The 22,535-nt window shown below is 41.6% G+C and overlaps 2 protein-coding genes and 1 long non-coding RNA gene across 4 annotated transcripts in view; 2 read left to right on the forward strand and 1 right to left on the reverse strand.

Moving 5' to 3' along the window:
- Positions 1-1,736: 1,736 nt before the first annotated feature.
- LOC106562353 (uncharacterized) lies at positions 1,737-13,031 on the reverse strand. 2 transcript variants are annotated; one of them, XR_001319013.2, is made up of 7 exons: positions 12,859-13,031; positions 10,737-10,859; positions 6,875-6,946; positions 6,666-6,731; positions 5,514-5,632; positions 3,621-3,640; positions 1,737-1,813 (listed from the first exon to the last, which is right to left on the reverse strand). It is a non-coding gene; the product is annotated as an uncharacterized lncRNA (long non-coding RNA). The 2 variants fall into 2 exon arrangements; XR_001319014.2 differs by lacking the exons at positions 1,737-1,813; positions 3,621-3,640; positions 5,514-5,632 and adding an exon at positions 5,770-5,830 and having other exon boundaries at positions 12,859-13,020.
- A 1,947-nt stretch (positions 13,032-14,978) lies between these two features.
- Positions 14,979-18,110, forward strand: LOC100136926 (cytochrome P450 1A). Its single transcript, NM_001123694.1, is given in 9 exon segments — positions 14,979-15,045; positions 15,555-16,427; positions 16,519-16,645; positions 16,760-16,849; positions 17,045-17,168; positions 17,348-17,379; positions 17,382-17,434; positions 17,581-17,614; positions 17,616-18,110. Coding segments are annotated over 8 exon segments (1,566 nt in total). The 5' UTR covers positions 14,979-15,045; positions 15,555-15,587; the 3' UTR covers positions 17,882-18,110.
- Positions 18,111-19,342: 1,232 nt separating this feature from the next.
- The window catches only part of LOC106562351 (enhancer of mRNA-decapping protein 3), a 33,976-nt gene continuing 30,783 nt past the window's right edge, over positions 19,343-22,535 (forward strand). The window contains exons 1-3 of the mRNA XM_014127180.2: positions 19,343-19,446; positions 19,990-20,164; positions 20,411-20,604. Of these exons, the coding sequence (XP_013982655.1) occupies positions 20,001-20,164; positions 20,411-20,604 (358 nt within the window). The 5' untranslated portion in view covers positions 19,343-19,446; positions 19,990-20,000. The remainder of the gene's footprint in view (positions 19,447-19,989; positions 20,165-20,410; positions 20,605-22,535) is intronic.

Here is a 22,535-nt window from a genome sequence, read left to right on the forward strand (position 1 = left end):
GAGAGACGGCCCACTGTTCAGAACCAGGTGAGACGGTCCACTGTTCAGAGCCGAGTGAGTCTGGCTACAGTCCAGAACTTCCGGCAACAGTGCCTCGTCCAGAACTTCCGGCAACAGTGCCTCGTCCAGAACTTCCGGCAACAGTGCCTCGTCCAGAGCTTCCAGCGACAGTGCCCCGGAGAGAGACGGCCCACTGTTCAGAACCAGGTGAGACGGTCCACTGTTCAGAGCCGAGTGAGTCTGGCTACAGTTCAGAACTTCCGGCAACAGTGCCTCGTCCAGAACTTCCGGCAACAGTGCCTCATCCAGAACGTCCGGCAACAGTGCCTCGTCCAGAACTTCCGGCAACAGTGCCTCGTCCAGAGCTTCCGGCGACAGTGCCCCGGAGAGAGACGGCCCACTGTTCGGAACCAGGTGAGACGGCCCACTGTTCAGAGCCGAGTGAGTCTGGCTACAGTCCAGAACCAAGTGAGTCTGTCTACAGTCCAGAGCTCCTAGAGTCTTCCTACAGTCCAGAGCTCCTAGAGTCTTCCTACAGTCCAGAGCTCCTAGAGTCTTCCTACAGTCCAGAGCTCCTAGAGTCTTCCTACAGTCCAGAGCTCCTAGAGTCACCCTACAGTCCAGAGCTCCGAGAGTCACCCTACAGTCCAGAGCTCCTAGAGTCACCCTACAGTCCGGGGTCGACAGAGAGGGACATCACTGTAGAGACAGTTTATGAGGGGAGTGAGCCAGGGGTGGAGTGGGGTCTGCGTCCGGCTCCTGAGCCACCTCCTGAGGGGGGAGTATTGGGGTTAGGGGGGTGTTGCAGGAGCACCGTCGGTGACGGTGGCCACCCTCCCTTCCCTCCCATGTACTTTTGGGGATCTATTAGTGTTTTGGGGGTTATTTGTTGTTGGGGGTTTTTTTGTGTGTGAGGTGCATCCGGGGTCTGCACCTTTGGGGGGGGGGGGGGGTAATGTCACGTTCTGACCAGTATGAGGGTTATTTTGTTAGTGTAGGCTGGTCAGGACGTGGCAGAGGGTATTTGGTTTATGTGATTCGGGGTGTGTGTATTATGTAGAGGGTAGTTGATTTGTGTATTCCGGGGTTTTTTGGTCACTGCTCTGTTAGTCTATGTTCTTTCTAGTTAGTCTGTTTCTATGTTTAGTTAATTGGGGTGTGGACTCTCAATTGAAGGCAGGTGTTGTCTAGTTGCCTTTGATTGAGAGTCCTATATATTAGGGTGTGTTTGTGTTTGTAATTTGTGGGAGGTTGTCACTTGAATTGCTGTCTTGTGCCTTCAAGTCTGTCTTCGTCGTCCATCGTTTTGTTTTGTTTGTGTAAGTGTTTCATTAAAGTTAATTATGAGCACTCAACCCGCTGCGCCTTGGTCCATTCCTGACGACCGTCGTTACACATTTTGAATGCTTAGCAAGACAGGAAAATTGTCCAATTCACGCACTAATCAAGATAACATCCTTAGTCATCCCTATAGCCTCTTATCTGGTGGACTCACGAAACACAAATGCTTAGTTTGTAAATTATGTCTGAGTGTTGGAGTATGCCCCTGGCTATCCGTAAATGTAAAATAAAAAATTGTGCTGTCTGGTTAGCTTAATTGTAATGAACACGATGGGAGACAGAGAGCTGGTTTCAAGTGCAGGGCGCAGTAGGTGTTTATTTGTAAAGGACCACAGGAGGAGGCAGGTAGCTGGGTCCAGGGGCAGGCAGAAGGTCATACACAGGGGGTCCAAAAAGGCAAAAGTACAGGCAGGGAAAAGGCTAGTAACGTCGTCCAGGAGATCAGGCAATAGATAACAGGAAATCCGATAGGCTAAGGTACAGGCAGGGAATAGGCAAAAGGCATCATTAGTGAGGCAGGCAAAAACTATCATACATGGGAGGATTAAATTATGGGAAAAACAGATCTCTGAATAGAAGTGTGTCACAAAACAAACAATACCTTACAATGATGGGGTGCAAAGAACTGAACTAAATAGTGTGTGATAATGACATACAGGTGTGTGAACAGGTGATCAGAATTCAGGTGATTGGGATCTGGAGAGTGAGCTGCGTTCAGGGGATCTATGTGTTTGAAAGTGTGAGCTGGAAAGTGGGCTGGAAAGTGAGCTGCGTTCAGGGGATCTACGTGTTTGAGAGTGTGAGTTGGAAGCAGACGTTACATTAATATAAGGAATTTGAAATAATTTATACTTTTACTCAAGTATATTTTAGCAATTGCATTTACTTTTGATACTTAGGTATATTTAAAACCAAATACTTTTAGACTTTTACTCAAGTAGTATTTCACTGGGTGACTTTCACTTTTACTTGAGTCATTTTCTATGAAGGTATCTTTACTTTTACTCAAGTATGACAAATGGGTACTTTTTCCACCACTCCCCTAACTTGACTTCAGTCTTCGCCAATGAGAACCAAGAGGGGCCTAGCTTTTTCCTTCATGACTGGAAAAGGTCTCGATTCTAGACCTAGAAAATCCTCCATCCATCTCATTAGATCAGAACAGGATGGATCAACAGTGATTCATATTATTGGTTTGCATCCTAAAAAAAGGATAACACACTTACATTATTTGTCTACCCATATGATGTGGGTCATTGTCAGGTTATTAGATGAATATGCTTCAGTAACAACAGAACACCATGGTTGTAATAACACTTTAAACAGGTCCTTTGTAAATGTGTAGAATGTGTTTGTTTTGGGTCCACACTGTTAAATTCGACAGTCGCAGAGGATTTTCTTCTGAATAACTGGTCAGGGCATAGCATTTTCCATTCCGCTTCAGGCAGCTTTGATGTAAGGCTTGATCACACCTGTAGTGATTACTTCTATCCGTCACGCCCATTGTTGCTTATTCATTGTTCACTAGATATATCAATGTAATTATACTCAACACAATGTTGAAAAACAGAATTCTTCCCACCGCTAGATCACATAACTAGATGAGAGCTGGATGTGATCCCAAAGCTGCCACTAACACAGCGGAATAGAGTGAAATCTGCAACAGGCTCTAACCAGCGCTCAATACGTGGCAAAGTGAGTTCTAACAGCCGTTGCCATGAAAGTAGGCCTCTGGGCAGAGGCAGTAGGCCTACAACGCTGGCATATGTCGTGTTACAATAGCCTAAGTATATAACATGATTGACACAACCATAATAATCATCATGAAACGGCCTTGGAAGTGCCATAAGTGTAATGCAACATAATTCATTATTTTACATTAACCTGTTTAACTGCATGAATATGGGTTAATTGATCATAGTCCAGACTCGTTATAGTTGAAAATACCATACAGTTGCACCAGGGGAATTTAAACCAAACAGATTTTTTTTGCAGGTCTTCTGTTTCCCCAAGTGTATTAATTAATTCATTTCCCATCATGAAAATGTATCCCCATTCCCCAAACAAATACCTTCATCAATACCACAAAAAAAAATTGCCTAATGAGCTTTTAACTCCAATCTGGCAAAGCTCATAAAATCTGACGAAAGTGAAAACAAGCAGAGAACACTGAGAACAGAGAGGTATGTCTGTGCATGCCACTCTGATATTTCCTGCCCATATCTCCTGTACCATCTTGTCCTGTATGCAGGATTTAACACTACTACGTGCCTACGTACCATGCATGCCCCTCCTGTGGCTGGAGGGGGGGTAAAGGGAGAGAGGGTGGGAAGAGAGAGAGAGAAGAAAGAAAAAACAAATGTCACAATATCCCCAGGCAAGCTGAGGCTGAACAGTAGCACATGGGCATTTTTTTTTTGCAAGTGTTATAATTACAGCTGCTTTTAAATTGGTAGGTGGCGGTTGGGAGCTGGCTGGCTGAGAATCAAATGGGAATAAACTGTTCACACCTGACAGACAAAGTAATAGGGCTGTTGGCAGATTGATTTGTAGCCCAGTTTGATGGCACACTGGAAGGCAACATCTGAGAACTGAGAGTCCAGGGGCTTTCTACTCCATCACAATAGATACCTAGTCCTATCTCTATACCGTAAATTCCGGACTATAAGCCGCAACTTTTTTCCCAGCTTTGAACCCCGCGGCTTAAACAATGACGCGGCTAATATATGGATTTTTCCCGCTTTCAATTTAAAAAAAAAAAAAACACATTCTGTGACGTGCTCAGTTTTTTGGCGGCATGAAGCTTTCATTAGACCAATGAAATTGCCGAACGGGTTAAGGTCAAACAACTTTTCTGTTTACTGTTTAGATTAAATCGAGCGCTCTCAAACTTCCCATCACTCTGATTACGGTAGTCATTTTGTCACCCTCATCATGGCAAAGACACGGAGAAATGCATATGATGCAGCTTTCAAGTTGAAGGCGATTGATCTGGCTGTTGGAAAAGGAAATAGAGCTGCTGCACGGGAGGTTGGTCTTAATGAGTCGACGATAAGACGTTGGAAACAGCAGCATGAGGAATTGACTCAGTGCAAAAAGACAACTAAAGCTTACTGCAAATTTTTTATTTTTTGTTACAAGCCGTGTTTCGTTAAAGCCTATTTATTTTTGTTACAAGCCGTGTTTCGTTAAAGCCTATGAACCGGTAGGCACCTGCGGCTTATAGACATGTGCGGCTTATTTATGTTCAAAATAAATAAATAAATAAATAAATAAAATTCAGTGGGTGCGGCTTATATTCAGGTATGCTTAATAGTCCGGAAATTATGGTACTACAGTGTAGTTAAAGGGGGTATACTCTGCCCTGTAACCATTATAAAGGGGTATACTCTGCCCTGTAACTATTATAAAGGGGGTATACTCTTCCCTGTAACCATTATAAAGGGGTATACTCTGCCCTGTAACCATTATAAAGAGGGTATACTCTGCCCTGTAACCATTATAAAGGGGGTATACTCTGCCCTGTAACCATTATAAAGGGGGTATACTCTGCCCTGTAACCATTATAAAGGGGGTATACTCTGCCCTGTAACCATTATAAAGGGGGTATACTCTGCCCTGTAACCATTATAAAGGGGGTATACTCTGCCCTGTAACCATTATAAAGGGGGTATACTCTGCCCTGTAACCATTATAAAGGGGGTATACTCTGCCCTGTAACCATTATAAAGGGGGTATACTCTGCCCTGTAACCATTATAAAGGGGGTATACTCTTCCCTGTAACCATTATAAAGGGGTACGCTCTGCCCTGTAACCATTATAAAGGGGGTATACTCTGCCCTGTAACCATTATAAAGGGGGTATACTCTGCCCTGTAACCATTATAAAGGGGGTATACTCTGCCCTGTAACCATTATAAAGGGGTATACTCTGCCCTGTAACCATTATAAAGGGGGTATACTCTGCCCTGTAACCATTATAAAGGGGGTATACTCTGCCCTGTAACCATTATAAAGGGGGTATACTCTGCCCTGTAACCATTATAAAGGGGGTATACTCTGCCCTGTAACCATTATAAAGGGGTACGCTCTGCCCTGCACCTATCATGTTCCTTCACACGGCCCATCCCTCAGTCAGTCGTTAACTAACTAAACATAACAACAATACTTACTTTTACTTTATATAATCAAACTACTGATTTGCTGCCATTCTTCAGCGGGTTGATACAGGGCCAGGACAGAGAGCACTGGTTTGATTGAGTGTATTCATCTCCTCTCAGGAGCAGGAGGCCTGCAGGGGGTAAAGTGAGGCGATGGTGCCAAGCAGTTAGTTAGACAGACAAACATAACGTTGCCTCCCCATATATGTTACTGTATAAGCTACTGGAGGAGGAGGAGGTGGAGGTTGTTTTTCTGTTTGGGATGCTTGCCTTGTAGCCCCTGAGTCAGAGAGCTGAGGTGGGGTGGGTGGATGGGGAACACCAGGGCCCTGCAGGGACGGTTGTTTATTCAGGACAGGTAACACCCATGGGCATATACAAGCACACCACAGCAGGGAGAGTCTATATGTTTATCACTTCCTGACTGTCACTCCCTTCCTCTCACACGCATACACATACCTACATCAGCTACCATACATAAACACACACACAGGAACACACACACACAAACACTCAGTAAAAGCTGGGTATTGCTCCATCGCCATGTGTACCATTGGCCTTGTGGCATGGTGCCCTCAGAGGTCGTGACCCGCGGTGCTGTGTCTCCTTAGTGGTTCCTTATCACAGCCAGCATCTTTAATCTCCTGCTGTGTGGGGCAGTAGAGGCTCACAGGCCACCGGATTATAGCTTCTCCTTCACACAGCACAGGCAGGACAGCGACTGCACTGCAGTCAACATCACTCTCTCTGTCTTTATCTCTCTCTCTGTCTCTCTCCCAATCTTTTTTTCTCCCACACAATTATGCAAAAAAAAAGAATTCTGAGCATACACAGAAAGAAATAAAGAAAGTGTCAACCCAACATGCACGTGATCAGTTGAGATCACGAATATTGTCAAAGAAAACCCTTCCCAAGTAAACCACATGATTGTCCGGACCTGTGTAGTTTTGAAGTAATCACACACAGCATTAGCACCTGTCAGGTCATCAAGCTTCTATTTTCCCTCTGCGTGTAATGAATCCAATCTTGGCATGCACAAATGATTAACTGGTGGTGCACACAACTGATTAAAAGATAACGCCTTGGCACACAATGACTTTCAGCACAACGTGTGGTGTGTAGTACCTGAGAGACCAGGCCTCCTCACGTAAAGAAGATATTTACCTTTTCAGTTCATTTCCCTCTTGCATCCTCACACACAGATATCCCATGTTGCACCTCCTACAAGGGCTAAATGTGGAAATGAAAATGTAATGTCATGGTGTGTGGGTGTGGGTGTCACAATTACATGGGTTACAATGGTAAATTTAAATGTAATTTAAGTTCAATGAATGGTAAAGCTGAACCTAGAAACATATTGTGTGATGTTATACCTTGTTTGTTCACAACAACTTCAATGGAGTAAGGCAGGCGAAGGACCACAAACCACAGCGGTTATGAGAAAACTTTGGATCAGAAACATATGAAACCGAGAGTCGTGAGTGAGGGGGAAAATGAGTGTTGAATTTCACAAGCGGTAACTGGAAAGCAGTAAAAAACTATCACAAAATGCTTGTGTGAGGTGAGAAAATAATCAGCAAAACAATAAACTCCTATTGCTGATGATAACAGTCAGGACTATTGTCAGGACTCCTCCTATATCTAACGTTACTGCAATCTATAGCTGCTCACCCTGGGGTCACATCCTCAGAGCTGGTGTTGGGGGACCCATAGAGGAAAGCTGCAGCCCCTGCCACAGTATAACGGATGTCAGGGGTTCTGACACAATACACAATACTATTAAACCACATGCAATGACTCAGAAGACTGACTGCGTGATGATGGCCTTCATGATGGACTTAGTTACTTTGCTACCGCTGACTCTTGCAATAGGAAATGTTCCATAGCACACATCATTACTGATTGATCCCTTTGACAAGTAGAGCTAGACCTAGTCTCTCGTGACTTATTTGGTTGTGGGTGCAGAGATTAATCTACAACAACATTGCGAGTCAAACCCCCAAACAGTCATAGTAGTGATAACACACGTGTGTGAGTGTGTAGGCTGCTCACTGCTCGCACACATCCACCCACTCAGTAGCCAGTGGTGTCACACATTCTGTCTCAGTAGGGTGAAAGGTATTGTTATGCTTGAACCGGGTTCAGTCCATTACTCAACAGGGCCCTGGGGATAAGTCTTCTGTGCTGTCCAAGAAAAACACTACATGGTGCAGATAGATGCCTGGCGACAACACCACACTCTCTCTTCCACACACTGTCCCACAGACTGACAGAATGCACACAAGATGAAACAACTCAGACAAGAGATTGTTTTGACCATCCTGTCTCTGTAGTATCACTCTTTTGGCAAAGCAAGAATGCTGAAATTATTCTAGGTAATTTAGTACATTTTTTGTGAGAGTAATCTGCACATGGCACAGACCTTGACAAATATTAACACTTAAAGTGTAGGCATAATACTACAAATATTAGCCATATTGAGCATTTGTGCTTCTAACATTAGTTAATCTATTTGTTTAGAAATATCCCTTTTTTATTTGCTATTTATACAAAAAACAATGAAACTTATTGAAGAATGTAGGGAGATCTTTCTGTAGGCCTACTTAAATATCTTACGATTTTTTGGTAATATTTAATGTCAAGTTTCTTTTATGGCCAAACACTGATGAAACTATGCATTATAATGCACTAGTTTCTATAGAGGAAATCCACATTTGAGTCTGGCCAATCTCTGCAAACTGTTCTATTTACACAACAGTAGCGTGCTTCCCAAAAAAACGGTCGGTGATTGTTTTGATAAAAGGGGTGACCCGCGAGGTTGTCTGATGCCTCCCCTGCTCTCTCTGTACACAACCTCGCGACCCTTGGCACAGCCAGAGCAAACACAGTCTGCACGCAATGCCGGGTCTGTGGCACAATGATTAACCCGTAAATGTGCTGTCAACCCGCTCCGTAGCCTGCAAAGCCCGCTGAGAGAATTGGAGGGGGGCAGGCAAGGTTAATTTGTTTCACGCATGGCTCGTGTTGCGTGTCAAGCATATCCATATCTTCTTTCACTATGTGGTTGTATGTCTGTTTTTGTACACGCGTTTCATATTTCCCTTTCTTTATGATATGTCCTATTTCTTTTTTTCGCTCCCACAGTTTGAGTCAGCGTAAAAAAGCGCATGGCAGCTTCGTGCGTGACAGAAAGATGGATGACCGAGATATTTCCGCACGCAACTATTGTTTTTCCCGGTAGGTATTTTGAACTTTGGCTTGCATAAGGACAGAGAGAGACCAGGACTGTTAGCTCAGTTACTAATGTGGTATTCACTCCAATCCGTGAGAGGAAGGCGATACAATATGGGGACCTGCCCCCTCCTCTCCCTGTTCCGAACCCCAGCATGCCTGTTTGTGCACTTCGAGCCGGCCGCGGGAGCGAGCGAGGCAGAATGTTGCTCAATTGCAGTTTGTGTATAGTGTAAGTGATTGCGTGTTGATTTACTCAAGCCAGAGGGGGTTTGTATGAGTTCACAGTCACACATTCATGGGTAGTGCCATGACCTACATTCTTAGAAAAAAAGGTTCCAAATGGGTTCTTTGTAGATGGATAGGGTTCTACCAAGAACTTTTTACATCTGAAGAATGAACCCTTTTTGGAAGACAAGGGTTCTTTGTTAGGCAAAGAGTTAAACCTAGAACCTTTTTCATCCTAAGAGCCGATTTTTGAAGAAAGGGTTCTTTGATGATTCTTTGGAAGGCAAGAAGCATTCTACATAGAACCCTTCTGAATCTGTATAAGCTATTTTATTGTATTTTTTCAAATTGTGCCTGAGCAATAATGTTTGGAGTAACGTAAACCAGTTTTTAATATTCAACACCAGGAGTTTGAGTAATCAGCTAAGTTTAAAAAGATATCTGTGAGAATTGTTTTAACTATATATGGGAATATTTATGCATGTACTGTATCTGGTATTCACTTAATCATTTTACATATACAGTACTGACATAGTTGATATCTTTGCCATGATTTCTGTTTTTCAAATGAGTATTTTCTGTGAATTTATTGAGCAGAAAGTAGAAGAATAGAAGGGAGTATGAGTGAACCAGCAATGTATAGTATGGTACACAGAAAATTGGCAAGTTTTGCCTAGTGTTGATTTTTCAGTGTAAAATGTCTAGTGTTGATTCAGGAGTTACATTCAATACTCAGTAGTGTAAAATAACCCTGTGTTGGTATTAATAAACAGAGTTGAGTGTGATTGTCATTTTTATCTGTGTGGAGGAAAACACTCAAAAACACACTCATCATTATCATATTTCCCAGCATGCTCTATTGCAAGTTGATTTTCAGAATTGTTTGTTTCAATGTCTGTGTTTTGGCATGCACATTGATTGGTTGATTAATCTTATGCTACACAAAGATAAATAACATCAAATGTATAAACTAATCCAATCTGTTAGTATTTGTACTTACTGCACCTGTTACTGAGATGGTTGTCCTAGTTTATCCAGAGTGACTTACAGTAGTGAGTGCGTATATTTTTTGTTCTTGTTTTTTTATTTTTGATGTTGGTCCTCATGGGAATCGAACCCACAACCCTTGCGTTGCAAGTGCCGTGCTCTACCAACTCAGCCACACGGCTGATTTCCCAGTGATCGATGCATCGCTCCCTGCATTTAAAAATAAATACACATTCTTCCTTCCTAGAGTTTGGGCCATCTTCAAGTCAGATGATCATCCCTAAAACCTAAAACATCTGCGTAGTAGGAGGTGTCATTAGCTTTTTCAGGGTAACAAGTACTGCCCTAAGGGTTTACGTTACTCCATAGAATTGGTAATAACACAGTAATAACATGATAATAAAACACAGTAATAACATAGTATAAACAGAAATAACATGTTAATAAATAAGTGTTGTGTGCTTTGGCATTGCGTGTATGAACAATGGTGATATTGTCTCTCCCCTCCTGACTCTGTTCATGCATGTTTTATTTTCCTGGGAGTTCAAAGAAGACACTTCCAAACCTCTGGTAGCACAGACTGTTCTGTCTAGTGTTTACAGACTAGAATAAAAGACTGAGAGATGAGTGCACCAATCTGACCTGTTACCTGAGTGGTTAATTGCTCTAACTACCAGTCTGTGTACAGGGGTTAGTTGACCTCCTCCATAACATGCACACACAACAACACGCCCTCACACACATGCAAACCCACTCACGAAAAATTCCCTCACACTCACACACACATACCTGGTTTGAAGGTGTGTGACAGGTGTTTGGTTGTTGCGTGCCAAAGGACTGAAGACTTCAGCTGCCTTTACAGTCATTACTCAGAAAGGGAGATTCTTCAAGGGAATTTCAATTTGCTGTGGGCTAAACAGTGTTTTGGTTATGATGTGAGCTCTGTAAATGGACATCCTGGATGTATGTGTGTGACCCTAACGTGACTAAATAACAGACTACTTGAACATTTCCTATTGATATTTGTCACGTTATTGTCCTCAATTGCTGCCCTATATACATAGACTTGGAATCACTGGCCACTTTAATAATGGAACACTAGTCACTTTAATAATGTTTACATACTGCTTTACTCATCTCATATGTACAGGATATACTGTATTATATTCTACTGTACTTCAGTCAATGCCACTCCGACATTGCTTGATCTAATATTTATATATTTCTTAATTCCATTATTTTACTTTTAGATTTGTGTGTATTGTTGTGAATTGTTAGATACTACTGCACTGTTGGAGCTAGGAACACAAGCATTTCGCTACAACCGCAATAGCATAAATATGTGTATGTGACCAATAAAATTTGATTTAATTTTAATTTAATTCCATGTATTTGCAACGGTGATTGTTAGATAACCAAACCTGCGTTGCAATAAGAGGTCATACAAATTGTTGGGAGATCATTGAGCAAGTCACTAACGATGAGCAGGGAGTGGCGTGTTAGCCATAGCCATATGAACAGAGAAGCCTATTTCAACGGGTGTGATCCTGATGATGTTTACGTTGAATGCTGGACTTGTATGGAATGTCCGTCCCATGGCCTCTCACGCTATCGTCTCCCTGTCCTCTCACAAAGCTGTGCGTAATGCTTAGTGTGATTATATGCTTCATGTGTATGCTTAATAAATCAGCCTTTGACTGTGTCATGCTGTACCAGTGAACAGTCTCATTTGGAGAACTTGACTGTGTTTTTAAACAGCTCTTTGAAATGGCATAAAATGTTTTCCAAGTTCATACGCGAAGGTTATGCAGGTCAATTGGTATTTGGTGGATTTAAGCAGTTGACTTCAGCCAGCCAGTTTCATGCCTGCGTGAAGCCTAAGTGGTAGATCGCATGACTCCAAAGGCCAAGATCCTCGCATTATCCATCATATTGAGCGTGACAATAATACGGTGTGTAGGCCTATCTCGGAGGATAAAAAAATAAGCGATTTATAGCGTCTCTCAATAATGTTCATATGCCTCAAACAGTGGAAAATTAGTCTATTGTTTTTCAGAATTTAAATTACACGTTGGCGTCTTTTATCTTGGCTTTGGAGGTACACTTCACTTTCCCCAAAAGCCTGCGCATTTTGGGTTGCCTACTAGTTGTAATCCAGGATTCGAGGAATGATCATCCAAATGTTTAACTAATTAGCCACACATTCATACACTGAAATCTGCACTTAAATGTCTTGAGGCATCTTCAAGTTGAATTATGCTAATTATTTAAATTGAACAATAAAGTTAACCCATTGTGAATGATACAGTCCTACAGTTAACCCCAAACCGAATGTATAACACAGTAGGTCTTGGAAGTTGAAATACAGGCATACCGCAAGACAAAAAAATTGAGGCATATTGTCAAGTAGACAAAAGCCAATTAATATAAATCCATTTATATGATGAACATTATAATATAGAGAACAACTTAAATAAAACAACAGAGGTAAGCGAATACTTAAAATATAGCCTAATTAACCATAACTGTCTTCAATAAAAACGTAATAAAACATCCATGCCTTTTCTATGGCCTATGCCTACAAACCAATAGTAAACCATTTCAGCGTGTTTATTTGTATATGGACAGGCCATTGTGGCCCGAATGATAGAGATATGCGTGAATAAAAACGCATGTCTGCGCGTAAATCCTGCATTGATAGGAGATTTGGTTAAATGTCTAATTACGCATGTGGATATTAAGTTAGGAATTTGTCGAGTGAGATTTCTCAGCAACAAGTTATGTTTATCAATCAAAGCGTATAGGCTAACAGCCAGCCTAATATGATGCTGGTTAACAGGAAACGCTTATATGCATCCAAAATACGTTGTTGAAATAATATAATTTAATTCTGAGTCGATAGGCTCATTACCGCTGTTTCAGTCCATGGTCCAACTATGTTGGAAATCCCTCGTATTGCTGTGCAGAGTCGATATATATTCACTGTCAGTAGGCTATCTGGAATAGGATGTACATTTCCTAAAAGAAGAGAGACTGTAAGGGTAATGAACTCATTTACCCTTTCACCCCTGCAGTGCTGACAGATACTCCCCCACCCCCCAGCATCCTTAACCAAGGGCTGGGGGAGGCGAGGGCTTGGCCAAAACGCTCTCACGCAACTTGGCCAATCTTTAACTTGACTGCTAACAGGTACACGCACGCGATGGCATTTGCCAGTTTTTATCACGACTTGTTTCAAAACAGACTCCGCTCAGAATGGTGTGTTGTAGATGCTGAGTTCTAGAAGACTATTCTATGTCTTAATACATATAACTTACCTTTGAGTAAGTTCCAATAGGGATATTGATTAACACAACAGGGATCCGAAGTCAAACACTTTGGATAGCTTACAGAAGCAAACAAGACAATATAGTCTCTTATCTCAATCGAATGTTTTATCCTCCATGACACACTTGATAGGTAGTCTACATTTGTGTCCTATAAGATAATAAGACGCACACGTCTTCCCATTGTCCTTATATGCACCACCGTTATACTGTTGACAGGTTGAGTGAGATTTATCAAACTGTCAAAGATGAGTCTTGATTAAAAGTACTTCGGGGCTGTAAGTTCTCCCGCTTGGGATAGGCTACACCTTTGCACGCTATCGAAATCTGTTGCAATGAGTAGGCCTAAAGGAAAGACTGCCAAAGGGTTTATGACTTAATAACTAATGCGTAACAGTTTCCTGTTAATTCATTTATGGAACAAGTATTTAAAGAAGAAATGTTGATGTTTGCTAATAATAAAATATAAAAATGAATACCACTGGAATCAGATTAGACACTGATGGTAAATTTACTTTTGAAAATATGATGCGCCCAAAGTGATTACGCTTGTGTCTTTAAATTAGTTGTGGAAGAGTTCATGTTCAATAGATCATTGAGAATAAATATTTGGATCAGGCCCAAAGTACTGTCATCCTTATACAATGTGCTTTATATAACTGTTTTCATGAATATGTTCCATATACGTTTAAGATAAATAGTTCATAACATGATAAGGAGTGGATGAATTGCATTTTTTTTCAATATGGCTTATTAGCCTACTGCCTACCATAGCTTGCAATATTAGGCCCAATACCATAACATTCATGGTAATAAATTAATAATTAAATACATATAAATATTTAGGCCTAAATAAATAAATAAAACAAATAATACTAATATAATTACCACATCTATAACATTATAAGTAAGATGTGTAGTATGATGAATAGGTATGATAGTGATTATAGGTCTACATCTACATGGTTGTGCTTATGATTATGATGATATATTATGATTAAAAGTTAGGCTGATTGTATTATTGTATTGTTATTACACAATAACACAGTTAACATGCTCTACTTCAATTGCAAATATCATCGGTGATCATTCCACAAATCAATGTAATCCTCTTACCTGACTGGCTTCTTCTGTATAGTCTGTTTTATAACTCCCTCCAACAGGCTAATGAACATCTGAAAAGCGACTCATCCAATAATTTTGATATAAACCTAAAATCATATCTAAAAATGTTTAAAAATTTAAAATGTTAAAAAAATCATTTGAACGTCGAATAGCCTACTGAGAATGACTTGTTCGAAAATTAAACATGCAGTCTATTGAATTTCTCGGCGGTTAGACATTCTAAAATATTTTTATAACAAACTATATGAAATTGAATGTATATATTTTTCAATAGGGCCCATCACTGATATATCAGTGAAAGCATGCACTCTTATAAAAAAATATCTTACTCCTTAGACGTTTCTTTTTATAATAAAGGCAAGCTTACATTGTATATACACTACTCATTGATGTTTCCGCTTGATATTTTATTACACCTCTCCTTCAGAGACTGCCGCTGCTGCTGGCAAGCCAAGAGAGGTTACGTCACTCAGACATCAGCCAATGGAGCTGAGAAGCGCACTATAAAAGAAGTTCCCATTCTTACTTTTAAGTACAGAGAAACGGAGTTCTCTTATAGCAAGAGAAAAAACTTTGTATAAATATAACATCACCTGCAAACTTCTTCGATCTCCCTGCAAGACGGCTCATTTGGCTCATAACGGAAGGTAATAAAAATGACTAATACTGCATGTAATATATTTATATTTAACTTAAGAACAAGGAAACATATGTTGGAATAGCAGGTGTCTTATTGTGGTGAATGAAGTGTCGAAATAACATTTATTAATTCGTTTGCACATAATATTAGTATAGTTTAAAACAATAAATAATATAACAAGCTCCAACACGCATTATATACTGTTATCTTGTACCGTTTATTCTTGAGTCTTCTTTTTAGTATAATCTATTCAAAAAAATGTACGTACGTGTAGGCAATACAACAGTTAAGGTCTTCAAAACAATATTTTTTACACTTTTTGCCTTTTATGTAGCCTATGTTTAATGGTATGAGACTGGTAGAGTAGGGTGGTTTGCAAAAGCATGAAAGTTGTGAGTGCACCATGCGTAAAGTTCATGCAATTTTCGAACAATGTTTTCGAGCAATGTTTATTACTCAGCTAGAGTAGCTTTCTCGCTCACTATTAATCACTAAAACATCTACCTCTCCTTACAGATTCTGCAGAAGCCACACAAAAAAAACATAGAAATGGTTCTCATGATACTACCCATTATCGGCTCAGTCTCTGTGTCTGAGGGGCTGGTGGTCATGGTAACACTATGCCTGGTGTACATGATCATGAAGTACATGCACACAGAGATCCCAGAGGGACTGAAACGGCTCCCAGGACCAAAGCCCCTGCCCATCATCGGGAATGTGCTGGAGGTGCACAACAACCCTCACCTCAGCCTGACTGCCATGAGTGAGCGCTACGGCTCAGTCTTCCAGATCCAGATAGGGATGCGGCCTGTGGTTGTTCTGAGTGGCAGCGAGACAGTCCGCCAGGCTCTTATCAAGCAAGGGGAAGACTTCGCCGGGAGGCCCGATCTATACAGCTTCAAATTCATCAACGACGGCAAGAGCTTGGCCTTTAGCACCGACAAGGCTGGGGTGTGGCGCGCCCGCCGCAAGCTAGCTATGAGCGCCCTCCGCTCTTTCGCTACGCTGGAGGGATCGACCCCAGAGTACTCCTGTGCCCTGGAGGAGCACGTCTGCAAGGAGGGAGAGTACCTGGTAAAACAGCTGACCTCCGTCATGGATGTCAGTGGCAGCTTTGACCCCTTCCGCCATATTGTTGTATCGGTGGCCAACGTCATCTGTGGAATGTGCTTCGGCCGGCGCTACAGCCATGATGACCAGGAGCTGTTGGGCTTGGTGAACTTGAGTGATGAGTTTGGGCAGGTGGTGGGCAGCGGCAACCCTGCAGACTTCATTCCCATCCTTCGTTACCTACCCAACCGCACCATGAAGAGGTTTATGGATATCAATGACCGTTTCAACACCTTTGTGCAGAAGATTGTCAGTGAGCACTATGAAAGCTATGACAAGGTAAATAAAACATTGCATCATGTTTCAAAAAATGTTTGATCTATTGCTGTTTGTTGTCTGTGATACTGATTGTCCATTGTTCTGTTTTCAGGACAACATCCGTGACATCACTGACTCCCTCATTGACCACTGTGAGGACAGGAAACTAGATGAGAACGCCAACGTCCAGGTGTCTGATGAGAAGATTGTGGGCATTGTCAATGATCTGTTTGGGGCAGGTGAGTTGAGTTAAAATAACGCAACAGTTATACTGAGTCACTCCATATCGTTGAACATTTTTACATTTGTAGGATGTTTTAATTATGCAATGCGGCTTCTGTCTCCCTCTCAAGGTTTTGACACCATCAGCACAGCTCTGTCTTGGGCTGTTGTGTACCTTGTGGCTTACCCAGAGATCCAGGAAAGACTGCATCAGGAACTGAGTAAGTTGAAACTTGCTAGTTTTAACAGATAGTTCTGTTCCCTAAATTAAATGAGTCATTCACAGAGAGATCCTATAAATCAGTTCTATATGTAATTCTATGGGGTCATGATTCAAAATATTGTGGCTTACTGACCTGTCACTACGCGTCCCATTCTTTTTTGATAACCGATGTTCTCTATTGTCCTCCCAACAGAGGAAAAGGTGGGAATGACTCGTACTCCCCGTCTCTCAGACAAAACCAATTTACCACTGCTGGAAGCCTTCATCCTGGAGATCTTCCGGCACTCTTCCTTCCTGCCGTTCACCATCCCACACTGGTGAGTTGCACTTGCACCTGCTAAAAACTCAAATTTACAATATCAGCCAAACACACATTTGCAATGTTAGCCAAACAGACATTTACAATATCAGTTGCACATTATAGACACAAAAAAAAAAAAAAAGGGAAAAAAACATATGGCATGGTCTGACCGTGGTATTGCCAATATTTTTTCAGCACAGTCAAGGATACATCCCTCAATGGCTACTTCATTCCCAAGGACACCTGTGTCTTCATCAACCAGTGGCAGGTCAACCATGACCCGTGAGTAGGATTTTTAAACTAAAACTTCTCAACTCTATTACTATGCAACTACTGTGCAACAACAATGTTGTTACTGTAGTAATTACAGTGTCACTACACAGGTATAACACAAACCTAATGTAAATTGTTACCTCTGTGCTCTTCAGGGAGCTGTGGAAGGAGCCTTCTTCATTCAACCCTGACCGTTTCCTGAGTGCTGATGGCACAGAACTCAACAAGCTGGAGGGGGAGAAGGTGCTCGTATTCGGCATGGGCAAGCGCCGCTGCATCGGTGAGGCCATCGGACGCAATGAGGTCTACCTCTTCTTGGCCATCTTGCTCCAAAGGCTGTGCTTCCAGGAGAAACCTGGGCACCCGCTGGACATGACCCCAGAGTACGGCCTCACCATGAAGCACAAGCGCTGTCAGCTGAAGGCTAGCCTGCGGCCATGGGGGCAGGAGGAGTGAGGGCCATGGTCACATTTATGATTCTTAAAATCACTATAACTGATTTATAGTTAGCCCTACATACTTGATGGCATGAGCTGAGTTCAGATATAAAAGCCAGAGGGTACATTTTCTCTCGAGGAAAGACTGGGCTTGACACCTCTCTTGATTCATAGGAGAATTAACAGTGAGGGAAAACTGAGTCAAATTGTAGACAATTTGAAATCAATAAAATTACAATCTGAAACACGATTTGTAGAGGGATTCCAAACAAGTGTTGTATTGGATAAAGGACCTTCACAAACTCATAGAGTTGATTAGTTTCTATGACCAGCATACTACAGGCCCTTCTAGAGTTTGTCAGGTGTTTCTTGTTTCTTCAGGAGATACCAGGAGAGACTATAGCTGTTTAGCTGCCTTTTTGTCAACATCATTGTGTTTTACTTTTCCTCTTGCCTTGATCACAGCTCATATACTGTATCAGATCGCTTTAAAGAGGAGGAATCTATAAAACATACACATAAACCCATGGTGGGGTGTTAAAGAGCATTGTTTTTTAGTTCCATGTTTGGGTATAATTTTACAACCTACATGATAAAGTGCCTGTTCTCGTACTTTTGAGTTATTGTTCAGGTGGTCATAGATCACAGACAGTTGAATGGATGTATCCTCCCATTTCTAAGCTAGATATTTTTTCCACTGAATAAATCAGTCAAACGTGGACACAACACACTGAAGATATGTTTGTATGCCACCAACATGTGATTGATTGTTTGTGTACATATTTAAGCCTAGATGTATTTTGGAAAGTCGTTTTTTGAAATGTGCCTAAAATGTGTATATATTGTGGTGACTTATTATGGTGGCTTTGTATGAGTTTATCAGGATACTAAAATACGTATGTATTACTGACTGTGTTATAAATGTCAACATTTTATAATGTAACGAAGGACTCTTGTAAACTAAAGCCCAAACTGTATACACTATGCATTGTGTTGTTGGTAGCTATCTAGGTAGCTACTGAAATAAAGGCTGAAAATGAAAGAAAATCAATTAACTTGTGCTCTCTTTTCTTGAGTGTGTTGGCCTATCTCATTGGCAACCCATGCAACCATTCACAAGCTAATATACACAGGCCAACCATTAGGAGAGGACGTCGGTATTTGGCTGACCAAAGAGTAAATCTGTGACACTACTAGCTAGATAAGATAGGGTTGGATATCATCACTTATCTGTGTACAAGACTTGGACTTCTACTATAAAAACAACCAGCACACAAACTGAGCACGTTATATGAGTAAATAAGCTATAAACTTGCCATTGGTGCAATGATTTAAAACAACCTTTGTTGGCATTATACATAATTCCTTAATTGTTTATAATAATTGCATTTACCTTAATACACCTTTGGAGCAACATGTGCCCTCATTGGTGCCCCCCCGCATAAACAATCAATGAACGCTTGTGGGGCAAGCTAAGGAAGTGACGTTGCGAACAGGAAACAACACGGATTCTTCGAATTCAGAAAGTGTTGTTAGCAAGCTAGCAAATTCATCACAAAAAACTCTATCATACACAAAAACAAGGTATATCCTTTTCAATTTTACCTGACAGCGTTTAATGAATAACAAAATGGTGGAGAGGATGGCTATATTAATAACCGACGTTAGCCATGATCTCTGATTTAGCTACGCTAACGTTATTTAGTTAACGTTAGCAGCAATTTGGCAGTAACTAGCTATTAGGTTAGCTAGGTAGTGTTAGCTAACCATCTTTTCGAATGGAACAGCTAGCCAATTACGTTATTTGGTTAGTTAGCTAGATACCGATTTAACACAGTGATAGCTAACTAGGGTATTTGACAGCTACATTGCCAGTTTGTTTCCTACCTAGCTAGCTAGCTAACGACGTAATTGCCAGAGTAGGTAAGTGATGATAGCTAACGTTAGTAGTAAGGGCTGTGGTTACCCCCTGCTGTTAGCCCATTGTATAGCCAATGTAACTGGGATGGAACTCATATTTTAGACCTGTAACTAAGTCCTTAGACTGTGTTACACCATTAATTTCCCATTGGTCAGAAAGCTGTAATATATTTGTGAAGTTGTTGTCTGTCTTCCATATATGCCTAGATCCAGAGAGAATGGCTGCAGACTGGCTGGGCAGTCTGGTGTCAATAAACTGTGGACCAACCCTGGGCATGTACCAGGGAGAAGTGTCATCTGTGGACCAGACTAGTCAGACCATCTCTCTCAGACAACCTTTCCACAATGGGGTCAGGTGCCCTGTCCCTGAGGTCACCTTCAGGTAAGGCTTTCACATGGTGAAGTACAGAAAGATTAGCCTGCTTCACAGATTTCAGGAAATAATTTGTGGTGACAATGACATAGGAGTTGACATTTGGCAAGACGGCACAAACAGATCTGAGATTCAGGCTACAGACATACTAGTTACATTCTGTGCATTGATCTAGTTATTTCACAATACATAGGGGCCTACTTATTTGTTTTAAGCAATCTGCTGTTAACATGTCAATGTTTACATTCTCTGCAGTGCTATGGATATCAGAGAGCTCAAGTTCCTGGATATCCAAACACAAAGTGGTGTCAGCAGAGCCAGTGCTGTACAGGGGGTCTTGTCTGATCCAGGTGTCATATCTTCAGGGCAGAGTGGTCAGAATAGCAGAGGTGGTTACCCTGCCAACAACACCCATTCCACAACCGCTCCTATTACCATTTTACGCAAAGGTGAGATGAGAGGACTAGTTTGGGAGTTTTATTTTTCAAACTGGTTGCAAGGCCCTGACGCAACATCCCCTCAGGTAACAACAATTGGGCTGGGAGACTTTTTATACACTGGTAGTGGAACACCACCTATCAGCAGTTCTCCAGAAGCCACAGAGAGTTCTGTCTGACTGAGTGCATTTGAATAGGCCACAGCCTTTCTTCTTATGTACAGTGCAATTGGAAAGTATTCAGACCCCTTGACTTTTTCCACATTTTGTTACGTTACAGCCTTATTATAAAATGGATTTAAAAAAAAATCCTCATCAAGCTACACAAAATACCACATAATGTCAAAGCAAAAACAGGTATTTAGACATTTTTGCAAATGTATTAAAAATCAGAAATACCTTATTTAAGTATTCAGACCCTTTGCTATGAGACTCAAAATTGAGCTTCGGTGCATCCTGTTTCCATAGGCCCCCCCCCCCAGTCTAAACTGAGCATTCGGGGGAGAATGGCCTTGGTCAGGGAGGTGACCAAGAACCAACCCAATGGTCACTCTGATAGAGCTCCAGAGTTCCTCTGTGGAGATGGGAGAACCTTCCAGAAGGACACTCCACCAATCAGGCCTTTATGGTAGAGTGGCCAGACGGAAGCCACTCCTCAGTAAAAGGCACATGACAGCCCGCTTGGAGTTTGCCAAAAGGCACCTAAAGGACTCTCAGACCATAAGAAACAAGACTCTCTGGCCTGAAGAAACCAAGACTGAACTCTTTGGCCTGAATGCCAAGCGTCACGTCTAGAGGAAACCTGGCACCATCTCTACGGTGAAGCAAGGTGGTGGCAGCATCATGCTGTGGGGATGTTTTTCAGCGGCAGGGACTGGGAGACTAGTCAGGATCTAGAGAAAGATGTACCGAGAGATCCTTGAAGAAAACCTGCTCCAGAGCACTCAGGACCTCAGACTGGGGGGAAGGTTCACCTTCCAACAGGACAACGACCCTAAGCACTCAGCCAAGACAACGCTGGAGTGGCTTCGGGTCAAGTCTCTGAATGTCCTTGAGTGGCCCAGCCAGAGCCTGGACTTGAACCCTATCAAACATCTCTGGCGAGACCTTAAAATAGTTGTGTAGCAATGCTCCCCATCCAACCTGACAGAGCTTGAGAGGATCTGAAGAGAAGAATGGAAGAAACTTCCCAAATACAGGTGTGCCAAGCTTGTAGCGTCATACCTAATTTGATTTGAGGCTGTAATCGCTGCCAAAGGTGCTTCAAAAAAGTACTGAGTAAAGGGTCTGAATACTTCTGTAAATGGTTTATTTCTGTATGACATAACCATTCACGTGATGGGAGAAGGGCACAACGGCCACTGGCCGCAAAAGGCATGGATTTTTTTAGGGTGCATTACAGCCACAAAGGGGATGCTGCCGTGAAATTTGGGGCGTCAAGTGCTGTGAAATTGTGAATGAGAGACAAATGAAGTGTACAGCCTGCGAAAAAACAAAGGAGAGCTCATGCCTTTCAAGCGACTTTTTTTCAAATCATCATTAGTCGCATCATGCAGCCTTACAATGTATTAAAAATCAAAACATATAGCCCAATGTTTGTAGAACAACTAAAGTTACATTAATAACTCTAAATTAAGCATATAGGAGTAGCTATTTCTTTATTAACCACTCAACACAGAATAGCCACGTGCGCACTCCATCAAATAATTTGGAGAAAATATTTATATTTTATTCAGCTATGTTCAATTGTATTCTTCATACTATAAAATAATGCTACAGAATTCTACGCAAATCTTGTTTCTAAATGAACTAGTGTAGCCCACAGCTATTTGGCATTGCCAGATCAGGGCCTAACATAAGGACAACTCAGAGTATGCTATTCTGTACTTCTGAAATAGACTACTTTTTATTCATATCATGCTTCTTTAGACCTGTCTAAAATAA

The sequence above is a fragment of the Salmo salar genome, chromosome ssa11 (assembly GCF_905237065.1).
Source record: "Salmo salar chromosome ssa11, Ssal_v3.1, whole genome shotgun sequence".
NCBI classification, from domain to species: domain Eukaryota; kingdom Metazoa; phylum Chordata; class Actinopteri; order Salmoniformes; family Salmonidae; genus Salmo; species Salmo salar.